At 40.7% G+C, this 21,226-nt stretch overlaps 2 protein-coding genes and 1 long non-coding RNA gene across 3 annotated transcripts in view; all 3 read right to left on the reverse strand.

Moving 5' to 3' along the window:
- Positions 1-897: 897 nt before the first annotated feature.
- Positions 898-21,226, reverse strand: part of LOC144411425 (uncharacterized) — a 59,086-nt gene continuing 38,757 nt past the window's right edge. Inside the window, exon 2 of the long non-coding RNA XR_013468587.1 lies at positions 898-1,107. This is a non-coding gene — a long non-coding RNA (uncharacterized LOC144411425). The remainder of the gene's footprint in view (positions 1,108-21,226) is intronic.
- On the reverse strand, positions 6,235-9,829 carry LOC144411423 (GTPase IMAP family member 9-like). Its single transcript, XM_078108075.1, has 2 exons — positions 9,698-9,829; positions 6,235-7,587 (listed from the first exon to the last, which is right to left on the reverse strand). The coding sequence occupies exons 1-2, from the start codon at positions 9,711-9,713 to the stop codon at positions 6,530-6,532; spliced, it is 1,074 nt and encodes a 357-aa protein (XP_077964201.1). The 5' UTR covers positions 9,714-9,829; the 3' UTR covers positions 6,235-6,529.
- LOC120813184 (GTPase IMAP family member 9-like) lies at positions 16,297-19,893 on the reverse strand. Its single transcript, XM_078108074.1, has 2 exons — positions 19,762-19,893; positions 16,297-17,649 (listed from the first exon to the last, which is right to left on the reverse strand). The coding sequence occupies exons 1-2, from the start codon at positions 19,775-19,777 to the stop codon at positions 16,592-16,594; spliced, it is 1,074 nt and encodes a 357-aa protein (XP_077964200.1). The 5' UTR covers positions 19,778-19,893; the 3' UTR covers positions 16,297-16,591.

Genomic DNA, 21,226 nt, shown 5'->3' on the forward strand with positions numbered 1-21,226 from the left:
CTCACAGTCATCCATCCTCCTGGTTCCCCGGTCTGCCCGCCCTTTCCTGCCTGGTTTCTCCACATCTGGTTCCCTGGCAATGTTCCCCCTTCTGCTTCCTGGTTTATCTGCACTCGGGTCCGCCACCACATATTGTAACAATAACGTATTTAATATCTGACAATTTGGACTTTAACTTTATTGTTCATTGATCTATGTACTAATACGTTATGCTATTAATGCCTTGTCAGGGCTGCAAGACAGAAAGTTATTTCTGTATATACATAATACCTGTCTTTATTAATATTTTTGTGTAGTGTTTTCTTTCAAGTTACAACACCACGTTACATGTTTCAATCTGCCTACAGTCTACAGTACATATATTAGGTTTTTCTTTTCCATTCTCAGTCCATAGGGGAAGCTGCTTTGCCATATTTCCTCCAGTTTGCTGCCATTTCTTGTGCTGGTGGATGGAGCAGTGAGCAGGAATGAAGTGTGCAGTTATGCAGGAGGAGCAAATGAAGCAGCCAGAGTCTGTGAAACAGTGGACTGATTTGCAGAAAATGTAAGATCTGTTCTTTTTGTAGCCCCCTGTTGAAGTTTAGCCACGGCAGACCCTCATCATTAGTTATTGTCATGAATGATTGGTCAGATTCTGTAAACACTGTGGTTGTCTGAATTCTCCTCCACATCTTTCCTTGATCCCATGACTGAAACACATTTAAAGATACCAGATCTGCGACGCATGATAGCACCCATCGTCAGATGGACATTGCACCGCTGACTTTCAGTTGACATTTGCAGAGAGTTTTATCCAATGGCACAGTGCACGACGATGTAAATGCAATGGTGCAGAAAACCTCCGGCCTTTATTGTGCAAAATATTCAGCCGTGGGGCTGCACAAGGTCCACACATGCTAGAGAGAGAAATATCACTTTATTACGCAGAGGCATGTTACCCCTTCCGGCTGAGTAATATGTGTCAAAGAGGATTCATTTTCCAGCAGGATTTTGATCCTGAACATGCATGGAAGCTGCTGTATACCAGGCCGGTTTCAAGTCCAAGAAAGAGCGAGAGCTGCTGACTTGTGTTGCTTTTCCTTCCTTCCTCTCCTTCCCTAAAGTTTACTTACAATAAGTGGAAAAGTGTTAAGGGGAAACACACAGCAACTTCACAAGGTGCTAATCTTGTTTCCTGTCAAAGGGTTTGTTTACTCAAATAATAAAATGAGTGCCTTGTCACACGTGGTATCCAGCCGTGCCCGTTGTGCCTGGTTGTTGATGTTACACTATTTTACTCTATTGTAAGTATTCTTTTGACAGGAGGCAGTTTAATATCTGTAATTTTCAGCTGTTTCAGGGGAAGTTTGTAGTGGTAAAAATATGTTATAACATAGTCTCATGCTAAAAGAGTGATTATTGTCTGTATAATCACTTAGTGATGTGCAAAAGCAGAAAGATTTCCATTTGCAGCTGTGTCTGAAGAAGGGAGTTAACTTGCTCTCACACAGACGAACAGAGGAACTATGCTTGTTACCCCCATCTTAACCTTGGTTCTTATCTCTGCTTGGTTTGCAACTTCTCGTACCTGCCACTGAGGATGGCCTTCAAAAGTGTGTATAAAAACCACTCCACAGAGCACTGTAATATACAGTAATATACACGATGTATATCACCTCCTGCTTGCCAGCAATAAATGGACTTTTTGCAACTTTGATCATTCATCATTAGATAAACATTGAAAGAATTCATTCTATTCTCCCAAACTAGTTTATTGAAATATTGGAAAACAAGTTTCGGCAGAAGGGACTTAAAGATCTTGCAGGGACGTTTTTGTTCGTTTTGTTGGTGAAAGATCGCGAACAAAATTGGAAGCCTGGTTGGGGACATCTGGAAGCATTCAGTCACACGACTTCTTTATTTATTTGTCAAATCACAGGTCAAGTATAAGCGCAAGTATAAGTCCGGTTACAAAGGGCGGGTGAAGCTCTAGGCTCCCTGGTCTCAACCCGGTGAAGAAATCAACTGATCCATTACTCAGTAGTCTCCAATGGCGAACAAGTGGGTTCTCTCCCTTGTAGGCAGGTCTGCGCCATGGTTGGCTTGTCCTGCTGCACGTTCATCCCGGGGGGGAACGACAACGATGATGGAGTCATCCAGCAGGCCATCGCTAACCTAACTGCTCTGCGAGACGCCGTTGATGCCGACCATCGGGACGCAGGGAACCTGCTCACCTGGCTGACAACCGGACCCTGGTGGCAGATGCTACTGAAAATGGGGACACCTGTGATTGTATTCCTGACAATATTCTGCTTGTTTTTCGCCTGTATTGTGCCGTGTCTACGCGCTTGATTGCTAGAGCCGTCAATGCCACAATCTCGTCGTATGTGATACTACAGCAAGATGAGAAGGACGATTATACCTCATTGGCGTCTTTCACCCCCCCCCCCCCCCTGTGTATGATATTCCTCAGCAGAACAGGGCCAATCCAAATGAGTCCACCTTGTAGATCCCAAATCCCACTGATCCGAATGATGTGGACATCGAAAATAGGAAACTAAGAGATGTTTAACTGATGTAGTAAATGATAAAAAGGGGGGAATGTTATGGAATACCAGGGAAGACACATTTGCATACACTCATAAGTTGTCTTACGCACACATACATTCACCTGTGTTAGCAGGGTTCGTGGTTTCTAACTACGACCTAACAAAAGGCTTTTAACAAGTAGGAAAGCTGATTTGCATGGCAATTTTGTATGAGATAGATAAAAGGAACTCAAATAATTCAGTTACTTTTCTGAAAACCAGTCAGGTGTAATCCTCCATATGACAACTAAACAGTGCACTGTTTATTACGCGTGAGCTGCTTCATTCGCTCCCTCTGCAGGACACACTTCACCTCCTGCTCGCCTCCATCCAACATTTACAAGAAATAGCAGCACACTGCAGGAAATACGGCACAGCAGCTCCCCCTGTGGACTGAGAATGGAAAAGCCTGCTCATCTCCATCCAACAGTTACAACAGAGATGTCAAACTCATTTTCGGTTTGGGCCAGATACTGCCACTTAGACCTCAAGTGGGCCAGACCAGTAAAATCGTCGACCACATACGTCACTTCGGCTGTCCCACGGCTGTCCCATTGCGTCGGCTCTTCCCAACGCGGTCGAGGGACGCAAGCCTCCAGGAGCCGATTTGAAGGACACATCTGATCCATCCTTTGCGGCCCAGCATATCCCAGCATGCAGTGCAGGCCGACGAGGATTTAATGCATCCAGGGCAGAGGCAGGTGAGCCAGCAGCGGGGGAAGAGTTCACTTTTAAATGTAACATTAAGTAATATAATTCACTCGAATATCTAACGATATAAATTTTATAATATAAAGTATTACCTCTTAGATTAAGAAAGGCTTAAGTTACGTGACGTTGGCAAACAATGTCGTGTTTTTAATACACATATGACGCTAGAATAAACTGCGCTTAACTCAGTCCTGCTGCCCCCCCCCCCCCCCCCCCCCCAGACCGAACCCTGCTGGGTCCTTTATTGCTTCTTATGAACATCAATGTACCAACACACATTTATAACAAATACACAACGACCTGCTCACGTTACCAGGAGCCGCTGCGCTGTTAATGGCAGCTCCTCTTTAGTTATTAGAGAAAAGTCACTTTAATGACTCAACGTTGACACGTTAGAGGTTCACTAACATCCTGTGACGGTTTTATACATATGTGACCAAATGGACACTTAAAATACTTTGGGAATAATATCCAGACGTGATAACGCCACTCTCTTTGAGGGGAGGGACCCTGAATTCAATTAGCTTACTGGCCAAAACCCCCATACAACGTAGATCATAGACAGACAGAGGTCACTTTTATTTAAACAATAACTTTATAAAACCACATCCAAATAATTTATTACAAACTTTGTACATTACAAACTATTTTCTACAAACCAACACACACAAATACGATTAATGATCCTGGTTAAGAGACAACACAATAGAAGTGGGGAAGGGGGAAGCAACGGTCATCAAATGGCACAATATCAGTTTGTTATTTGTATAACAAATATCTATTGTTATTTGTATATATATATATATATATATATATTATATATATATATATATATATATATATATATATATAAATAAATAAATAAATAAGAGAGAGAGATAGAGAGACACTAGAGCATAATCTAAACTAAAACTATGGTCGGAGAAAAAGAGCAGTGGCTGCCCTGCTGACCACTCCGTGTCACCAGTTCAGCCTGCAATGTACAAACAGCCATTAATCACCGAGTACCCATCCTCCTCCTCATTACAATACGCATAATGTGCTTGCCTGCCCAACTTCATACCTCCTAGGCCCAATGCACCTGTGCATCAGCAGGTAGGACCCTGGGCTCAACAGGTCTGGTTCAGGTCTGACCTTCTACCATAGGAAAGAACATTATATTAATTTCCCCATGGCCTAAAGGATGTAGATTAAAATTGCACAACCTACCTCCTTAGTACAGTTTGCTCACCCAAATGGTACTGGCGAGCAACAAACAGAGCAACCCAGACTTCAGCACAACAAACGTGAGTTGCTCAACTCTCACGGGATCTCCTTTATATGGAGAGGCTCTCGTTGAGTTTAAGCCTCCCGCTCTATGCTGAGGCTCCCTTTTCCTAAGGTCCCACTCTTCACACATAGTTTATACTTCACATTATGAACAGAAAAGTGAGCTACGGTAGACAAGTTATGAACCTGAAACTTCACTTTCTAAGTCAGTAACATTACAAACGTTGAGAATAAATACACAGAGAAACTAAACTTGCTTTGCTCCTTTTGTTTTGGTGTGTGATTATAAACTAACATTTTTTGTTGTTGTGTAATTATAAATGTCCGGGGAGAATTTGTTGAGCTGCATATTGTGTGAGTCTCTCGAACTGTGTGTGACCTTTGTTGGGAAACTTGTGACCCGACCTAGTTGACGATGGCATCCTGTTTGGAAGATAGGTGCCTTGACTGATCCATATCCTGATTTTTCTGCCTGTCGAATATGATTGACTAGGTCTTATTAAGGGATTAATCTTCCTTTTAGAGGGAATCTTCTGTTTTCCTCAACACAAATCTCTCAGAGGTGTATAAAAGCTCCTGTTCTCCCCCAGAAGCTTGGTCAGATCTCCCTGCCTCTTCTGGGGGGAAGGAACAATCTGCCCCTTTTCAGCTGAATTGTAGTCATTTGACTTCTGTCTGTACTTACGGCTTGTGTTGACGATTTCTGTATGCTTTATCATTTTCCTATATTCTAGTTAGTAACAAATACATTAAGCACAAAGCGAGTTTGAGATACTTTTGATTTCTCACAAGGGCTTAATCCACAAATTTCCACCACAATAAACTAACTATACATTTAGTTTAGTTGTGTGACTATGAACTAACTTTACATTTAGTTTTGGTTCATGGAGCCATGAGGAAGCAGCATCAGGCAGGAGAACGATGTGTGTGGCGACATTCAGCTTCTGTAGCTTGGATATATTCTGTAATATCTTAAGTTACATTTATAACCCACAATAACAAAGTCATCCGGCGGGCCGGATTCGGCACGCGGGTCTTGAGTCTGACACCCATGATTTACAGGAAATGGCAGCAAACTGCAGGAAATATGGCAGCTCTCCGAATGGAAATACACAGAATATACTGTTCGGTGTTGCGTTCCAACTCAGAGGTGCGAGGGTTTGATCAACCTTTGTTGATGTCATGTGATGATGACGTATCATGACTGGGCTCTTAACCCAAATTGGGCTCAATTTAACAGCTGAAATCTTGAGATTTATGAAGGCAGGACTTACACATTTTGGGCCTTTTGTTAGCGTAATAATGTTGGAGTTAAAGGACAGTAAGAAAAAATGCTGTTGTTTTGACATTAGATGTGACTCCACAGCTGTGAACGTGGGGTGAAAAGTTCACAATCATCTTAAAAAAGAGGACGTAGGGTTCTCCGCTCCTGTGACGGTAAAAAGGACAGTTGCTGAAGAGATAATAATCTCTAGGAATGACGCTCCACCTGTTATGTCAGTTGTTACGCGAGGAGAACCTCACTGTTCACAGCAGAAGGCCAAAGAGAGATTCTACTCCTTTGCTGATTTTTTAAGGAGTTCATCTGTGTCTCACTTTTGTTCGAGCACTTTTTATCCGTCAGTTTTCAATGAAGACATCTTTGAACTCCTGGTTGAACAGTTAATGATTACTCTGAAAATTGTTCGTAATAGTATGTTTATTACAACATCAGTTTAGCATGTGATACAGTCTTAACTTTCTAAAACAATGCTTTCATGACAAACTGTGCTGTTGCTATGAATCATTTTTGATATATTTTTGTTATATTTGTTAATTTAAACACTGATTACCTCTTTAGGCCTTGTTAAAATCATTGTCAGAAAATATTTCAATGTGAGGGTATAATATGATGCATTAAGGGAAATGTAGATTCATTGTATGATATGTTTTGTTGTTTCATATATTCCTGAATGTGTTACTCTTTTAGTTTGCCTGGGAAATCAACGCAAGCTCTTAAAAAGACTTCCTAGTTCTTTGAGTTCTACAACAATACATTCACCAAGTTTCCACAAAGCATACAATGGATTGAACCCCTCAGCTTCCTCTCTGGCTGCTTTTTCATGCTTTGACTGCACCTTTTCTACTCCTTCTTTCAGTTCTCTGTCATGCTTTTCTTTCATTTCTATCTCCTCTCTTTCTCTCTTTCTCTCTGCTTCTCTCTCTTCCTTCTCCCTCTTTCTCTCCTCATTCATCTGCTGCTTATCTCTCTTCATCTCCTCCTCTCTCTCTCTCTTCTCCCTCTCTCTGTCAGCCTGGAGTTGTTCACTCAGTTTCTTCATCTCTTCTTCATATTTCTTCCTTAGTTTCTTCTCCAGTTTCTCTTTGTCTTTGCGTATTTGCTCTTCTTTTTCTTTCAGGATACTTTGTTTCTTCTCTTCAATGACCCTCTCAGCCTCTTGGAACACCTCGTTGGTGTAGTGGCTTCCTCCGTTCTTCTGGGCTACATTTCGGATCTTCTGGAGCAGCTCAGTGACCTGAGAGCGATCCTTCAGCTTATTGTTGAAGACATGGTACTGGCCGTTACATCTCTTCACAAGTTCCTGCAGGTCTTCGCAATCCACCAAGAAGTCTTCAATAGTGCCTTCAAGAAGATCACCATGAGTAAAGAGGACCATGCTGTATTTGTCTGCAGCCTGACCAAACAGCTTTTGAATTCTCTGCACTGTGTGCTTTTCCTCTTCAGTGTATCTGCCCAGCCTGATGACCACCAGGAACACATGAGGTCCAGGAGCAGCGTAAGTGACGCACTGGCAGACATCTTCAGTTGTTTTATCCAGACCACACCTGGTGTCAAACAGGCCCGGGGTGTCGATAACAGCGACCTGTTGTCCATCCACTGTGGTTCTGCCCTTGGAACAGTCCACAGTCATGGACCTTCCACTGAACTTTGACTCAAAGCAAGGCCGTCCCAGAATGGTGTTTCCAGTGGCACTCTTCCCAATCCCAGTCTTCCCCACCATCACTATCCTCAGCTCCTCATCATTTGTTCTGTTGTTTCCTGTGTAGAAAAATGCGACACACTCAATAAGAATCAACATCAGGTGGTACACATGTTGTCCTCAATGTTACAGATATTGGAGAAGCATCCATTCTCCTGCTTTGTCTGAGCCAAATACAGAAGTTTGACGTTCGAATTTACAACATTTCTTTTACAGTTTTTCTTAGTCGCTTTGGTACATTTCTCAGATCAGAATTGAAATTCGAAGTCAAAACTGCCTTTTCAGGCATCACATCATTGTGTCTCTTGTGCACATCAAAAAAGCATTTTTCTCATTTCTTTGAACAAGTTGGAAATGTTCTGGTACAAATTATTATGTACAATTCTCTGCTGCTTCCTGAATAGTCTCACCCCCCACAACATGTAGGCATTAGTTCATCACATAAGTTTTTCCAAAATGGTTGAACAAATCTTGACGTGCATCTCATAAACCAACTGGCAAGTATACAGTATATATAGCCGGAGCACCACACAATGTTTCAATGTCTGACAATGGTTGGACGGGGTCAACAGCCAGAGAGAAGAGGCAGTGCCCCCTCTGTGTCACCATGAAATGTAAAATCGAATAATGATTAAAAATATATATATATATATATATAGGTATATATTCGTCCACTGATATGTGATACTTTATGAGCAAATTAAGAATCCCTTTGTGTTCATTTCTAAAGTCTCGCATTAAGACACACATCACTTTATTTAAGACGCTGCGCTATTTGCAAGTTGCTGTGTTGTGCCAGATCTCAATAAAGTTCGAAAAAACATTTACGGCGAACCCATGGTCATGAAGATACTCATTTAACGTTACATGGAATTTGCATGCCGCTAAATACCCAACTGAGATCGACTTTTGCCGTTCTGAAAAAGGATCCTACCACCGTAGGGTTGCCATGCGTCCCTTAAAATACGCAATCGTTCCGTATTTGAGAATAAAATAAAAAGGCGTCCCGTTTTAAATCAATACAGGACGGGGTTTGTTCCGTATACTCCGAGCTGTCGTCAATGCAGCATCCTATTCGGCCCCGTAGGCTACTGAGTAATACTTGGCGTCATCGTTGGTTTAATGCTTTAGTGTATACCAGAATACAGCCATGATTCTGGAACTATGTAATCAATAAAGAGAATATTGTAAAACCATTGTAATTTTAAAACTGTAATCAATAGTAAAATACCAATGTACAGCTATGATTGTATTTAATGTAATCAACTGAAATGCATGCATGTAATACCAGATAGCGCCACAACTGATATTGACCTTCAACCTTCAAACCAATTACAAGCTATATTGAACTCACCAGAAGACCACTCCCAGAGGTGTGGACACTAACTTTCACACCTTTACTGATCTGTATAAATACCTGTAGGCACCCATTGTTCTAGAGTTTGCTCGTGGAGGCAAGAGACAGGACTATAGGTATGGTCAATGGGCCCTGTGGCCTGTTGATTGCAGAGACCAGCGGCTCCTCAGCTGAGATGGTCCTTTTAGCACAACACCCTTTCTTTTATTAAATACTACTTTTGATTTTAAGTCTTCAAAACAAGATGTCTTCTATCCGTCCGGAGTTTCTTCATTTAGAACACAACACTGTTGTAGCTAAAAGAAGGTGAAGAGGACTTTTACACCAAGTCAAAGAGATGTTTGTCCAGAAGGATAGGCAAATGGACTAAACGAAACACTGTAATTGATAGGCCTCATCACAAACGTTAGAGTAAGAATTCGCTCCATGGGTGGGGGGAGAGATTAAGAGCGCAGGGTGAGAAGAGGGCTCAAAAAGCTACTTTTTATACTTTTTAACTTTCCAACATTTCAAAGTTTAAATGGTGGCTGTAGCTGAATGATTGAGGAAGAAGGATTTGAAAGTTGAAGAAATTTAAGAGGATTTCAAAGGAATTGGAAAACCATGTTCAAAAAGTTTATGAATTTGAGCATAAGAGGTAGAAAGCTGAACAGTCATGGTTGGAATGTCATGAAACAACTGAATTTTTAAGCAGCATTCCAACAATAATAATAAGCACACCGTATAATACAGCGTGCCACACTCAAGAGAGCAGCGACGAACAGAACCATTCAATAATTGCACTTTAAAACATGGATTAGTTTCGGACTTACCAAAGTTTCTGGCCATGTTTGGGGTAAAGAGTGGAGTAGATACTGCAGATGAAGTTCTGATGGTTCAGAAAGCAGAACGTGTCTCCTGCAGCTCTGGTAGTTCGGCTGTTTATGTACTAACCCACACCCACTATTGAAACTGAAAATGAAAGACATTTTTAGAATGTTGGTTATGTAAGGTTTTTTAATAGATGGTGTAAGTGAGAATATTAATGCAAAATACAATATACGGTCTTTAATAATTTTGGATTAGTATGTGTAGTCTTGGTTTAGCGAAGGAAGTAGATGGATTAGTTAACAATGTATAACGTCATGACAATGACTTACTATGTCCGAGATAGATTAATAACTAGTTTCTCGATCAACATATGCTGCTTTTCATCACTTAACTTTATTTTGCAAGGTCTCATTGTTGTTTGATTTGTGTTTTTTGTTTGAATTCAGTCCTTCAAAAAGGTTTATTCAGTGTCAAAGTTCTTTTTTTTCCTTCTGTTTTACCATATTATGTTTTGTCCTCAAACTCATATGAATTTGAAAATGTTCTACAATGTGTTATATTTAGGTGTTGAATATGAAAACTTTTGATTTTTTTACTTTTGATACCACAACGTCTCAGCCCTTCTTTTTCTGTTGAGTCTTTAGTCCTACTGTTGTGTGAAAACATTGCATGAAAACATTGCAAAGCGGAAAACTTTTGCTCACTCAATCACCAAGTTTAGCCTTTTATGCAAGGCTGATTCCACTGCCTACAAAACTACTAGCCCATTGAAATATTTGGGTGTTTTTTTGCAACTTCCTTTAATGGAGGCAGTTAACTGATATGTTGATCACAGGTGGTTCACTGTGTGGGAGGAAAGGAATGAGGTGTGCCTTTAAGGAAGTAGTAAAAGGAAGTACTCCCTGAAAATCTTTGTTCACTCTATCAGAATTTTTTGCGTTTTATGCAAATCTGATCCCATTGTCTACAAAACTACTAGCCCATGAAGATATTTGGGTTTTTTTTTCTCGCAACTTCCTTTAACGGAGTACTCAGAGTCAGCTGACTGACATGTTGATTACAGGTTGTTCACTGTGTGTCTGTGACATCACAGGAATGAGGTATGCCTTTAAGGAAGTAGTAAATAATTAATAAGTAAATAAAATAATTTTTTGCTTTCAACTTCGTTTAAGCTGATTTAGTTTTGTTTGACATGACAAAAATCAGTTGTTCCTTTAACTCTTTAAAAAACAGGCCTTTTTTTAGGCCCTGGTCAGAAATGTCATACCCATTATAAAAATGTGTTCGTCTTTGCAAATACTTGAGCAGCACTAAGGGTCTATCTGTGCACGTGCCTGAGTAAGAGGGTTGCCAACAACAGCACTGTTACATTATTGGACGATAAAGCTCAGCCTCTCGTACCTTATTGCTTAATTAACTTAACTTAGCCAACTTAAATACTGGCCTCCCGTGCTTCTCGGCTAGTCCAGGATTAGCGCCTCATGTTTTGCATTAAGCTCGCTGTCATTTGCAACTTGTACCTTATTTAAGCAATAAAGGACTCACTCTCAACCAATCAGAAGCTGGATTTCATATATTAGAATCAGCGATAATGTACAGTACAGTTAACATTGCCCCCCCCCCCCCCCCCAAAAAAAAAATATTTACGGGTTGAATATGGCAACTTTTGATATTATGAGCCAAATGTCTCAACCATTCTTTTTCTGTTGAATCTTTAAGACTGGGCCATGCTTCTGCGTCTGCGTCGTTGCATCGACACACTCGTTTCAATTCAATTCAAGTAACGTGTTTTTGTTGAAGACAACCTAGAGAGTCATGTCTATTTATTTATTTGTTTATTTATTTATCATAGACTTTATTTCCCTGTGCATCGCCACTGCTGCTTTTCATCGCAGATACATTTGTCCTGTATTTTCCTCCACAACTTTGTGCACCTCTCGACCGGCAAACCGACGTTTGCGGCGATCTCCCTCCATGAATCCAACCCGCTTCTACAAGCCGCCAATGACGGCTTGTAGAAGCGGTCATATTTACGCATTTCTTCCGACAAAAGTTCTTCAATCTGATCCGTTCTCTCGTAAACATTCTTCGTTTTAATAATGCCGCTATCGGGCTATGAAAGCGGAAATGTGAGACTCTGTAAAGGACGTAGTTAGCGGACCAATCGCAGCCTGGTGCGCTGCGGGAGGCTTGCGTCGCTTGCGTCGAAAGTGACGCAAGCCTAGAAAAATGGGTCGACACACGCAAGCACGCAAGGAGGTGTGAAAAGGCGCGCAAGGGACACGCAAGGGGGTCTTGCGTCTGCGTCGCTCTGAAAACGTAGAGGCATAAACTAGGCTTTTAGTCCTACTGTTGTGTGAAAACATGTGTGGAAAACCTTTCCTCACTCAATCAGCAAATCTTTGAAATGTATCCAAATATGAACCAAAAGACCAAAACTACTAGCCCATCAAAATAATCTGGGTTTCTTTTGCTCGCAACTTCCTTTAACTGAGTCAGTTGACTGACATGTTGATTACAGGTTGTTCAGTGTGCGTTTTTGACATCTCAGGAATGAAGTGAAAACCTAAGGAAGTAATCTCTAAACATCTTTGTTCACTCTATCAGCAAGTTTTGCATTTTATGCAAATCTGATCCCATTGTCTACAAAACTACTAGCCCATGAAGATATTTGGGTTTTTTTTCTCGCAACTTCCTTCAACGGAGTACTCAGAGTCAGCTGACTGACATGTTGATTACAGGTTGTTCACTGTGTGGGAGGAAAGGAATGAGGTGTGCCTTTAAGGAAGTAGTAAAAGGAAGTACTCCCTGAAAATCTTTGTTCACTCTATCAGAATTTTTTGCATTTTATGCAAATCTGATCCCATTGTCTACAAAACTACTAGCCCATGAAGATATTTGGGGGTTTTTTCTCGCAACTTCCTTTAACGGAGTACTCAGAGTCAGCTGACTGACATGTTGATTACAGGTTGTTCACTGTGTGTCTGTGACATCACAGGAATGAGGTATGCCTTTAAGGAAGTAGTAAATAATTAATAAGTAAATAAAATAATTTTTTGCTTTCAACTTCGTTTAAGCTGATTTAGTTTTGTTTGACATGACAAGAATCAGTTGTTCCTTTAACCCTTTAAAAAACAGGCCTTTTTTTAGGCCCTGGTCAGAAATGTCATACCCATTATTGCTTTTCATCGCAGACACATTTGTCTCGTATTTTCCTCCACAACTTTGTGCACCTCTCGACCGGCAAACCGACGTTTGCGGCGATCTCCCTCCATGAAGATGATGGCCAATGACGGCTTGTAGAAGCGGTCATATTTACGCATTTCTTCCGACAAAAGTTCTTCAATCTGACCCGTTCTCTCGTAAACATTCTTCGTTTTAATAATGCCGCTATCGGGCTATGAAAGCGGAAATGTGAGACTCTGTAAAGGACGTAGTTAGCGGACCAATCGCAGCCTGGTGCGCTGCGGGAGGCTTGCGTTGCTTGCGTCGAAAGTGACGCAAGCCTAGAAAAATGGGTCGACACACGCAAGCACGCAAGGAGGTGTGAAAAGGCGCGCAAGGGACACGCAAGGGGGTCTTGCGTCTGCGTCGCTCTGAAAACGTAGAGGCATAAACTAGGCTTTTAGTCCTACTGTTGTGTGAAAACATGTGTGGAAAACCTTTCCTCACTCAATCAGCAAATCTTTGAAATGTATCCAAATATGAACCAAAAGACCAAAACTACTAGCCCATCAAAATAATCTGGGTTTCTTTTGCTCGCAACTTCCTTTAACTGAGTCAGTTGACTGACATGTTGATTACAGGTTGTTCAGTGTGCGTTTTTGACATCTCAGGAATGAAGTGAAAACCTAAGGAAGTAGTAAAAGGAAGTAATCTCTAAACATCTTTGTTCACTCTATCAGCAAGTTTTGCATTTTATTCAAATCTGATCCCATTGTCTACAAAACTACTATCCCATAAAAATATTTGGGGTATTTTCAGCTACAGCCATCTTTAGCCATTAAACTTCGCAAATGCTTTACCAAATAACCTTTTAGGTTCTCAGTGTCTAAAATAGCTTTATTCCCTCCTTCAATTAAAATGGGAAAATGTGAAGGCTAGCATCGTTTTAACCATTATCCAAACCTTATTTAGTGTAGTTTCTCTCCCAATCGTTCGAACAGAATGGTCTCCAGGATTCTCATTTTGCCTCTTTAATAACCCTCCTAACTATGGCCTATTTCTTTTGGTAATCAATAAGATTATCTGTTGTTAATGTTCTGCGTAAATTCTTAAAAGCTCTGTTTCTGTCTCTGTCAATAGTCTCTTTGCATTTATCATTCCACCATGGAACATTCGTTTGAGGTGACGCTGAGTGGGCGGAGCCAAGTTTTCAGGTCAGCTGCCGTAAATAATTTTTTTCAGATTTTTTATTTGAGACACATGAGCCCCCTTCTCTAGCAGAGACACCTGAGCCCCCGTTTCATAAGAGCAGGGGCTAATTTTGGGTTTGGACCAGATACTGCCCACTTTGATCTCAAGTCCGGGGGTTCCGGGTGCGGGGGGCCGCCGGCAACTTGTCAAAAAACCTTGGAGTGAGATTTTTTTTTTGGTGGAGATTGTGGGGATGGGGGGCGCACGGAGGGGGTGGGGTGGCTGTGGCAACTGTATGGCACCTCTGTGGCAACTGTGGCAATTCAGTGGCAACTCTGGCAACCTGACGCCCTCTTCCCCATGAGGATGATGTACTAAACCTAACAAAGGATTATGAATATGTAGAGCATGCCACCTTATTGTAATGTAATTTATTCTTCTATACAGAACAAAATAAGGAGCTGAGGATAGTAATGATGGGGAAGACTGGGATTGGGAAGAGTGCCACTGGAAACACCATTCTGGGACGGCCTTGCTTCGAGTCAAAGTTCAGTGCAAAGTGAGTTGCAACAAACGTGAGTTGCTCAACTCTCACGGGATCTCCTTTATATGGAGAGGCTCTCGTTGAGTTTAAGCCTCCCGCTCTATGCTGAGGCTCCCTTTTCCTAAGGTCCCACTCTTCACACATAGTTTATACTTCACATTATGAACAGAAAAGTGAGCTACGGTAGACAAGTTATGAACCTGAAACTTCACTTTCTAAGTCAGTAACATTACAAACGTTGAGAATAAATACACAGAGAAACTAAACTTGCTTTGCTCCTTTTGTTTTGGTGTGTGATTATAAACTAACATTTTTTGTTGTTGTGTAATTATAAATGTCCGGGGAGAATTTGTTGAGCTGCATATTGTGTGAGTCTCTCGAACTGTGTGTGACCTTTGTTGGGAAACTTGTGACCCGACCTAGTTGACGATGGCATCCTGTTTGGAAGATAGGTGCCTTGACTGATCCATATCCTGATTTTTCTGCCTGTCGAATATGATTGACTAGGTCTTATTAAGGGATTAATCTTCCTTTTAGAGGGAATCTTCTGTTTTCCTCAACACAAATCTCTCAGAGGTGTATAAAAGCTCCTGTTCTCCCCCAGAAGCTTGGTCAGATCTCCCTGCCTCTTCTGGGGGGAAGGAACAATCTGCCCCTTTTCAGCTGAATTGTAGTCATTTGACTTCTGTCTGTACTTACGGCTTGTGTTGACGATTTCTGTATGCTTTATCATTTTCCTATATTCTAGTTAGTAACAAATACATTAAGCACAAAGCGAGTTTGAGATACTTTTGATTTCTCACAAGGGCTTAATCCACAAATTTCCACCACAATAAACTAACTATACATTTAGTTTAGTTGTGTGACTATGAACTAACTTTACATTTAGTTTTGGTTCATGGAGCCATGAGGAAGCAGCATCAGGCAGGAGAACGATGTGTGTGGCGACATTCAGCTTCTGTAGCTTGGATATATTCTGTAATATCTTAAGTTACATTTATAACCCACAATAACAAAGTCATCCGGCGGGCCGGATTCGGCACGCGGGTCTTGAGTCTGACACCCATGATTTACAGGAAATGGCAGCAAACTGCAGGAAATATGGCAGCTCTCCGAATGGAAATACACAGAATATACTGTTCGGTGTTGCGTTCCAACTCAGAGGTGCGAGGGTTTGATCAACCTTTGTTGATGTCATGTGATGATGACGTATCATGACTGGGCTCTTAACCCAAATTGGGCTCAATTTAACAGCTGAAATCTTGAGATTTATGAAGGCAGGACTTACACATTTTGGGCCTTTTGTTAGCGTAATAATGTTGGAGTTAAAGGACAGTAAGAAAAAATGCTGTTGTTTTGACATTAGATGTGACTCCACAGCTGTGAACGTGGGGTGAAAAGTTCACAATCATCTTAAAAAAGAGGACGTAGGGTTCTCCGCTCCTGTGACGGTAAAAAGGACAGTTGCTGAAGAGATAATAATCTCTAGGAATGACGCTCCACCTGTTATGTCAGTTGTTACGCGAGGAGAACCTCACTGTTCACAGCAGAAGGCCAAAGAGAGATTCTACTCCTTTGCTGATTTTTTAAGGAGTTCATCTGTGTCTCACTTTTGTTCGAGCACTTTTTATCCGTCAGTTTTCAATGAAGACATCTTTGAACTCCTGGTTGAACAGTTAATGATTACTCTGAAAATTGTTCGTAATAGTATGTTTATTACAACATCAGTTTAGCATGTGATACAGTCTTAACTTTCTAAAACAATGCTTTCATGACAAACTGTGCTGTTGCTATGAATCATTTTTGATATATTTTTGTTATATTTGTTAATTTAAACACTGATTACCTCTTTAGGCCTTGTTAAAATCATTGTCAGAAAATATTTCAATGTGAGGGTATAATATGATGCATTAAGGGAAATGTAGATTCATTGTATGATATGTTTTGTTGTTTCATATATTCCTGAATGTGTTACTCTTTTAGTTTGCCTGGGAAATCAACGCAAGCTCTTAAAAAGACTTCCTAGTTCTTTGAGTTCTACAACAATACATTCACCAAGTTTCCACAAAGCATACAATGGATTGAACCCCTCAGCTTCCTCTCTGGCTGCTTTTTCATGCTTTGACTGCACCTTTTCTACTCCTTCTTTCAGTTCTCTGTCATGCTTTTCTTTCATTTCTATCTCCTCTCTTTCTCTCTTTCTCTCTGCTTCTCTCTCTTCCTTCTCCCTCTTTCTCTCCTCATTCATCTGCTGCTTATCTCTCTTCATCTCCTCCTCTCTCTCTCTCTTCTCCCTCTCTCTGTCAGCCTGGAGTTGTTCACTCAGTTTCTTCATCTCTTCTTCATATTTCTTCCTTAGTTTCTTCTCCAGTTTCTCTTTGTCTTTGCGTATTTGCTCTTCTTTTTCTTTCAGGATACTTTGTTTCTTCTCTTCAATGACCCTCTCAGCCTCTTGGAACACCTCGTTGGTGTAGTGGCTTCCTCCGTTCTTCTGGGCTACATTTCGGATCTTCTGGAGCAGCTCAGTGACCTGAGAGCGATCCTTCAGCTTATTGTTGAAGACATGGTACTGGCCGTTACATCTCTTCACAAGTTCCTGCAGGTCTTCGCAATCCACCAAGAAGTCTTCAATAGTGCCTTCAAGAAGATCACCATGAGTAAAGAGGACCATGCTGTATTTGTCTGCAGCCTGACCAAACAGCTCTTGAATTCTCTGCACTGTGTGCTTTTCCTCTTCAGTGTATCTGCCCAGCCTGATGACCACCAGGAACACATGAGGTCCAGGAGCAGCGTAAGTGACGCACTGGCAGACATCTTCAGTTGTTTTATCCAGACCACACCTGGTGTCAAACAGGCCCGGGGTGTCGATAACAGCGACCTGTTGTCCATCCACTGTGGTTCTGCCCTTGGAACAGTCCACAGTCATGGACCTTCCACTGAACTTTGACTCAAAGCAAGGCCGTCCCAGAATGGTGTTTCCAGTGGCACTCTTCCCAATCCCAGTCTTCCCCACCATCACTATCCTCAGCTCCTCATCATTTGTTCTGTTGTTTCCTGTGTAGAAAAATGCGACACACTCAATAAGAATCAACATCAGGTGGTACACATGTTGTCCTCAATGTTACAGATATTGGAGAAGCATCCATTCTCCTGCTTTGTCTGAGCCAAATACAGAAGTTTGACGTTCCAATTTACAACATTTCTTTTACAGTTTTTCTTAGTCGCTTTGGTACATTTCTCAGATCAGAATTGAAATTCGAAGTCAAAACTGCCTTTTCAGGCATCACATCATTGTGTCTCTTGTGCACATCAAAAAAGCATTTTTCTCATTTCTTTGAACAAGTTGGAAATGTTCTGGTACAAATTATTATGTACAATTCTCTGCTGCTTCCTGAATAGTCTCACCCCCCACAACATGTAGGCATTAGTTCATCACATAAGTTTTTCCAAAATGGTTGAACAAATCTTGACGTGCATCTCATAAACCAACTGGCAAGTATACAGTATATATAGCCGGAGCACCACACAATGTTTCAATGTCTGACAATGGTTGGACGGGGTCAACAGCCAGAGAGAAGAGGCAGTGCCCCCTCTGTGTCACCATGAAATGTAAAATCGAATAATGATTAAAAATATATATATATATATATATATAGGTATATATTCGTCCACTGATATGTGATACTTTATGAGCAAATTAAGAATCCCTTTGTGTTCATTTCTAAAGTCTCGCATTAAGACACACATCACTTTATTTAAGACGCTGCGCTATTTGCAAGTTGCTGTGTTGTGCCAGATCTCAATAAAGTTCGAAAAAACATTTAAGGCGAACCCATGGTCATGAAGATACTCATTTAACGTTACATGGAATTTGCATGCCGCTAAATACCCAACTGAGATCGACTTTTGCCGTTCTGAAAAAGGATCCTACCACCGTAGGGTTGCCATGCGTCCCTTAAAATACGCAATCGTTCCGTATTTGAGAATAAAATAAAAAGGCGTCCCGTTTTAAATCAATACAGGACGGGGTTTGTTCCGTATACTCCGAGCTGTCGTCAATGCAGCATCTTATTCGGCCCCGTAGGCTACTGAGTAATACTTGGCGTCATCGTTGGTTTAATGCTTTAGTGTATACCAGAATACAGCCATGATTCTGGAACTATGTAATCAATAAAGAGAATATTGTAAAACCATTGTAATTTTAAAACTGTAATCAATAGTAAAATACCAATGTACAGCTATGATTGTATTTAATGTAATCAACTGAAATGCATGCATGTAATACCAGATAGCGCCACAACTGATATTGACCTTCAACCTTCAAACCAATTACAAGCTATATTGAACTCACCAGAAGACCACTCCCAGAGGTGTGGACACTAACTTTCACACCTTTACTGATCTGTATAAATACCTGTAGGCACCCATTGTTCTAGAGTTTGCTCGTGGAGGCAAGAGACAGGACTATAGGTATGGTCAATGGGCCCTGTGGCCTGTTGATTGCAGAGACCAGCGGCTCCTCAGCTGAGATGGTCCTTTTAGCACAACACCCTTTCTTTTATTAAATACTACTTTTGATTTTAAGTCTTCAAAACAAGATGTCTTCTATCCGTCCGGAGTTTCTTCATTTAGAACACAACACCGTTGTAGCTAAAAGAAGGTGAAGAGGACTTTTACACCAAGTCAAAGAGATGTTTGTCCAGAAGGATAGGCAAATGGACTAAACGAAACACTGTAATTGATAGGCCTCATCACAAACGTTAGAGTAAGAATTCGCTCCATGGGTGGGGGGAGAGATTAAGAGCGCAGGGTGAGAAGAGGGCTCAAAAAGCTACTTTTTATACTTTTTAACTTTCCAACATTTCAAAGTTTAAATGGTGGCTGTAGCTGAATGATTGAGGAAGAAGGATTTGAAAGTTGAAGAAATTTAAGAGGATTTCAAAGGAATTGGAAAACCATGTTCAAAAAGTTTATGAATTTGAGCATAAGAGGTAGAAAGCTGAACAGTCATGGTTGGAATGTCATGAAACAACTGAATTTTTAAGCAGCATTCCAACAATAATAATAAGCACACCGTATAATACAGCGTGCCACACTCAAGAGAGCAGCGACGAACAGAACCATTCAATAATTGCACTTTAAAACATGGATTAGTTTCGGACTTACCAAAGTTTCTGGCCATGTTTGGGGTAAAGAGTGGAGTAGATACTGCAGATGAAGTTCTGATGGTTCAGAAAGCAGAACGTGTCTCCTGCAGCTCTGGTAGTTCGGCTGTTTATGTACTAACCCACACCCACTATTGAAACTGAAAATGAAAGACATTTTTAGAATGTTGGTTATGTAAGGTTTTTTAATAGATGGTGTAAGTGAGAATATTAATGCAAAATACAATATACGGTCTTTAATAATTTTGGATTAGTATGTGTAGTCTTGGTTTAGCGAAGGAAGTAGATGGATTAGTTAACAATGTATAACGTCATGACAATGACTTACTATGTCCGAGATAGATTAATAACTAGTTTCTCGATCAACATATGCTGCTTTTCATCACTTAACTTTATTTTGCAAGGTCTCATTGTTGTTTGATTTGTGTTTTTTGTTTGAATTCAGTCCTTCAAAAAGGTTTATTCAGTGTCAAAGTTCTTTTTTTTCCTTCTGTTTTACCATATTATGTTTTGTCCTCAAACTCATATGAATTTGAAAATGTTCTACAATGTGTTATATTTAGGTGTTGAATATGAAAACTTTTGATTTTTTTACTTTTGATACCACAACGTCTCAGCCCTTCTTTTTCTGTTGAGTCTTTAGTCCTACTGTTGTGTGAAAACATTGCATGAAAACATTGCAAAGCGGAAAACTTTTGCTCACTCAATCACCAAGTTTAGCCTTTTATGCAAGGCTGATTCCACTGCCTACAAAACTACTAGCCCATTGAAATATTTGGGTGTTTTTTTGCAACTTCCTTTAATGGAGGCAGTTAACTGATATGTTGATCACAGGTGGTTCACTGTGTGGGAGGAAAGGAATGAGGTGTGCCTTTAAGGAAGTAGTAAAAGGAAGTACTCCCTGAAAATCTTTGTTCACTCTATCAGAATTTTTTGCGTTTTATGCAAATCTGATCCCATTGTCTACAAAACTACTAGCCCATGAAGATATTTGGTTTTTTTTTTCTCGCAACTTCCTTTAACGGAGTACTCAGAGTCAGCTGACTGACATGTTGATTACAGGTTGTTCACTGTGTGTCTGTGACATCACAGGAATGAGGTATGCCTTTAAGGAAGTAGTAAATAATTAATAAGTAAATAAAATAATTTTTTGCTTTCAACTTCGTTTAAGCTGATTTAGTTTTGTTTGACATGACAAGAATCAGTTGTTCCTTTAACCCTTTAAAAAACAGGCCTTTTTTTAGGCCCTGGTCAGAAATGTCATACCCATTATTGCTTTTCATCGCAGACACATTTGTCTCGTATTTTCCTCCACAACTTTGTGCACCTCTCGACCGGCAAACCGACGTTTGCGGCGATCTCCCTCCATGAATCCAACCCGCTTCTACAAGCCGCCAATGACGGCTTGTAGAAGCGGTCATATTTACGCATTTCTTCCGACAAAAGTTCTTCAATCTGACCCGTTC

The sequence above is a fragment of the Gasterosteus aculeatus genome, chromosome 8 (assembly GCF_964276395.1).
Source record: "Gasterosteus aculeatus chromosome 8, fGasAcu3.hap1.1, whole genome shotgun sequence".
Taxonomy (NCBI): domain Eukaryota; kingdom Metazoa; phylum Chordata; class Actinopteri; order Perciformes; family Gasterosteidae; genus Gasterosteus; species Gasterosteus aculeatus.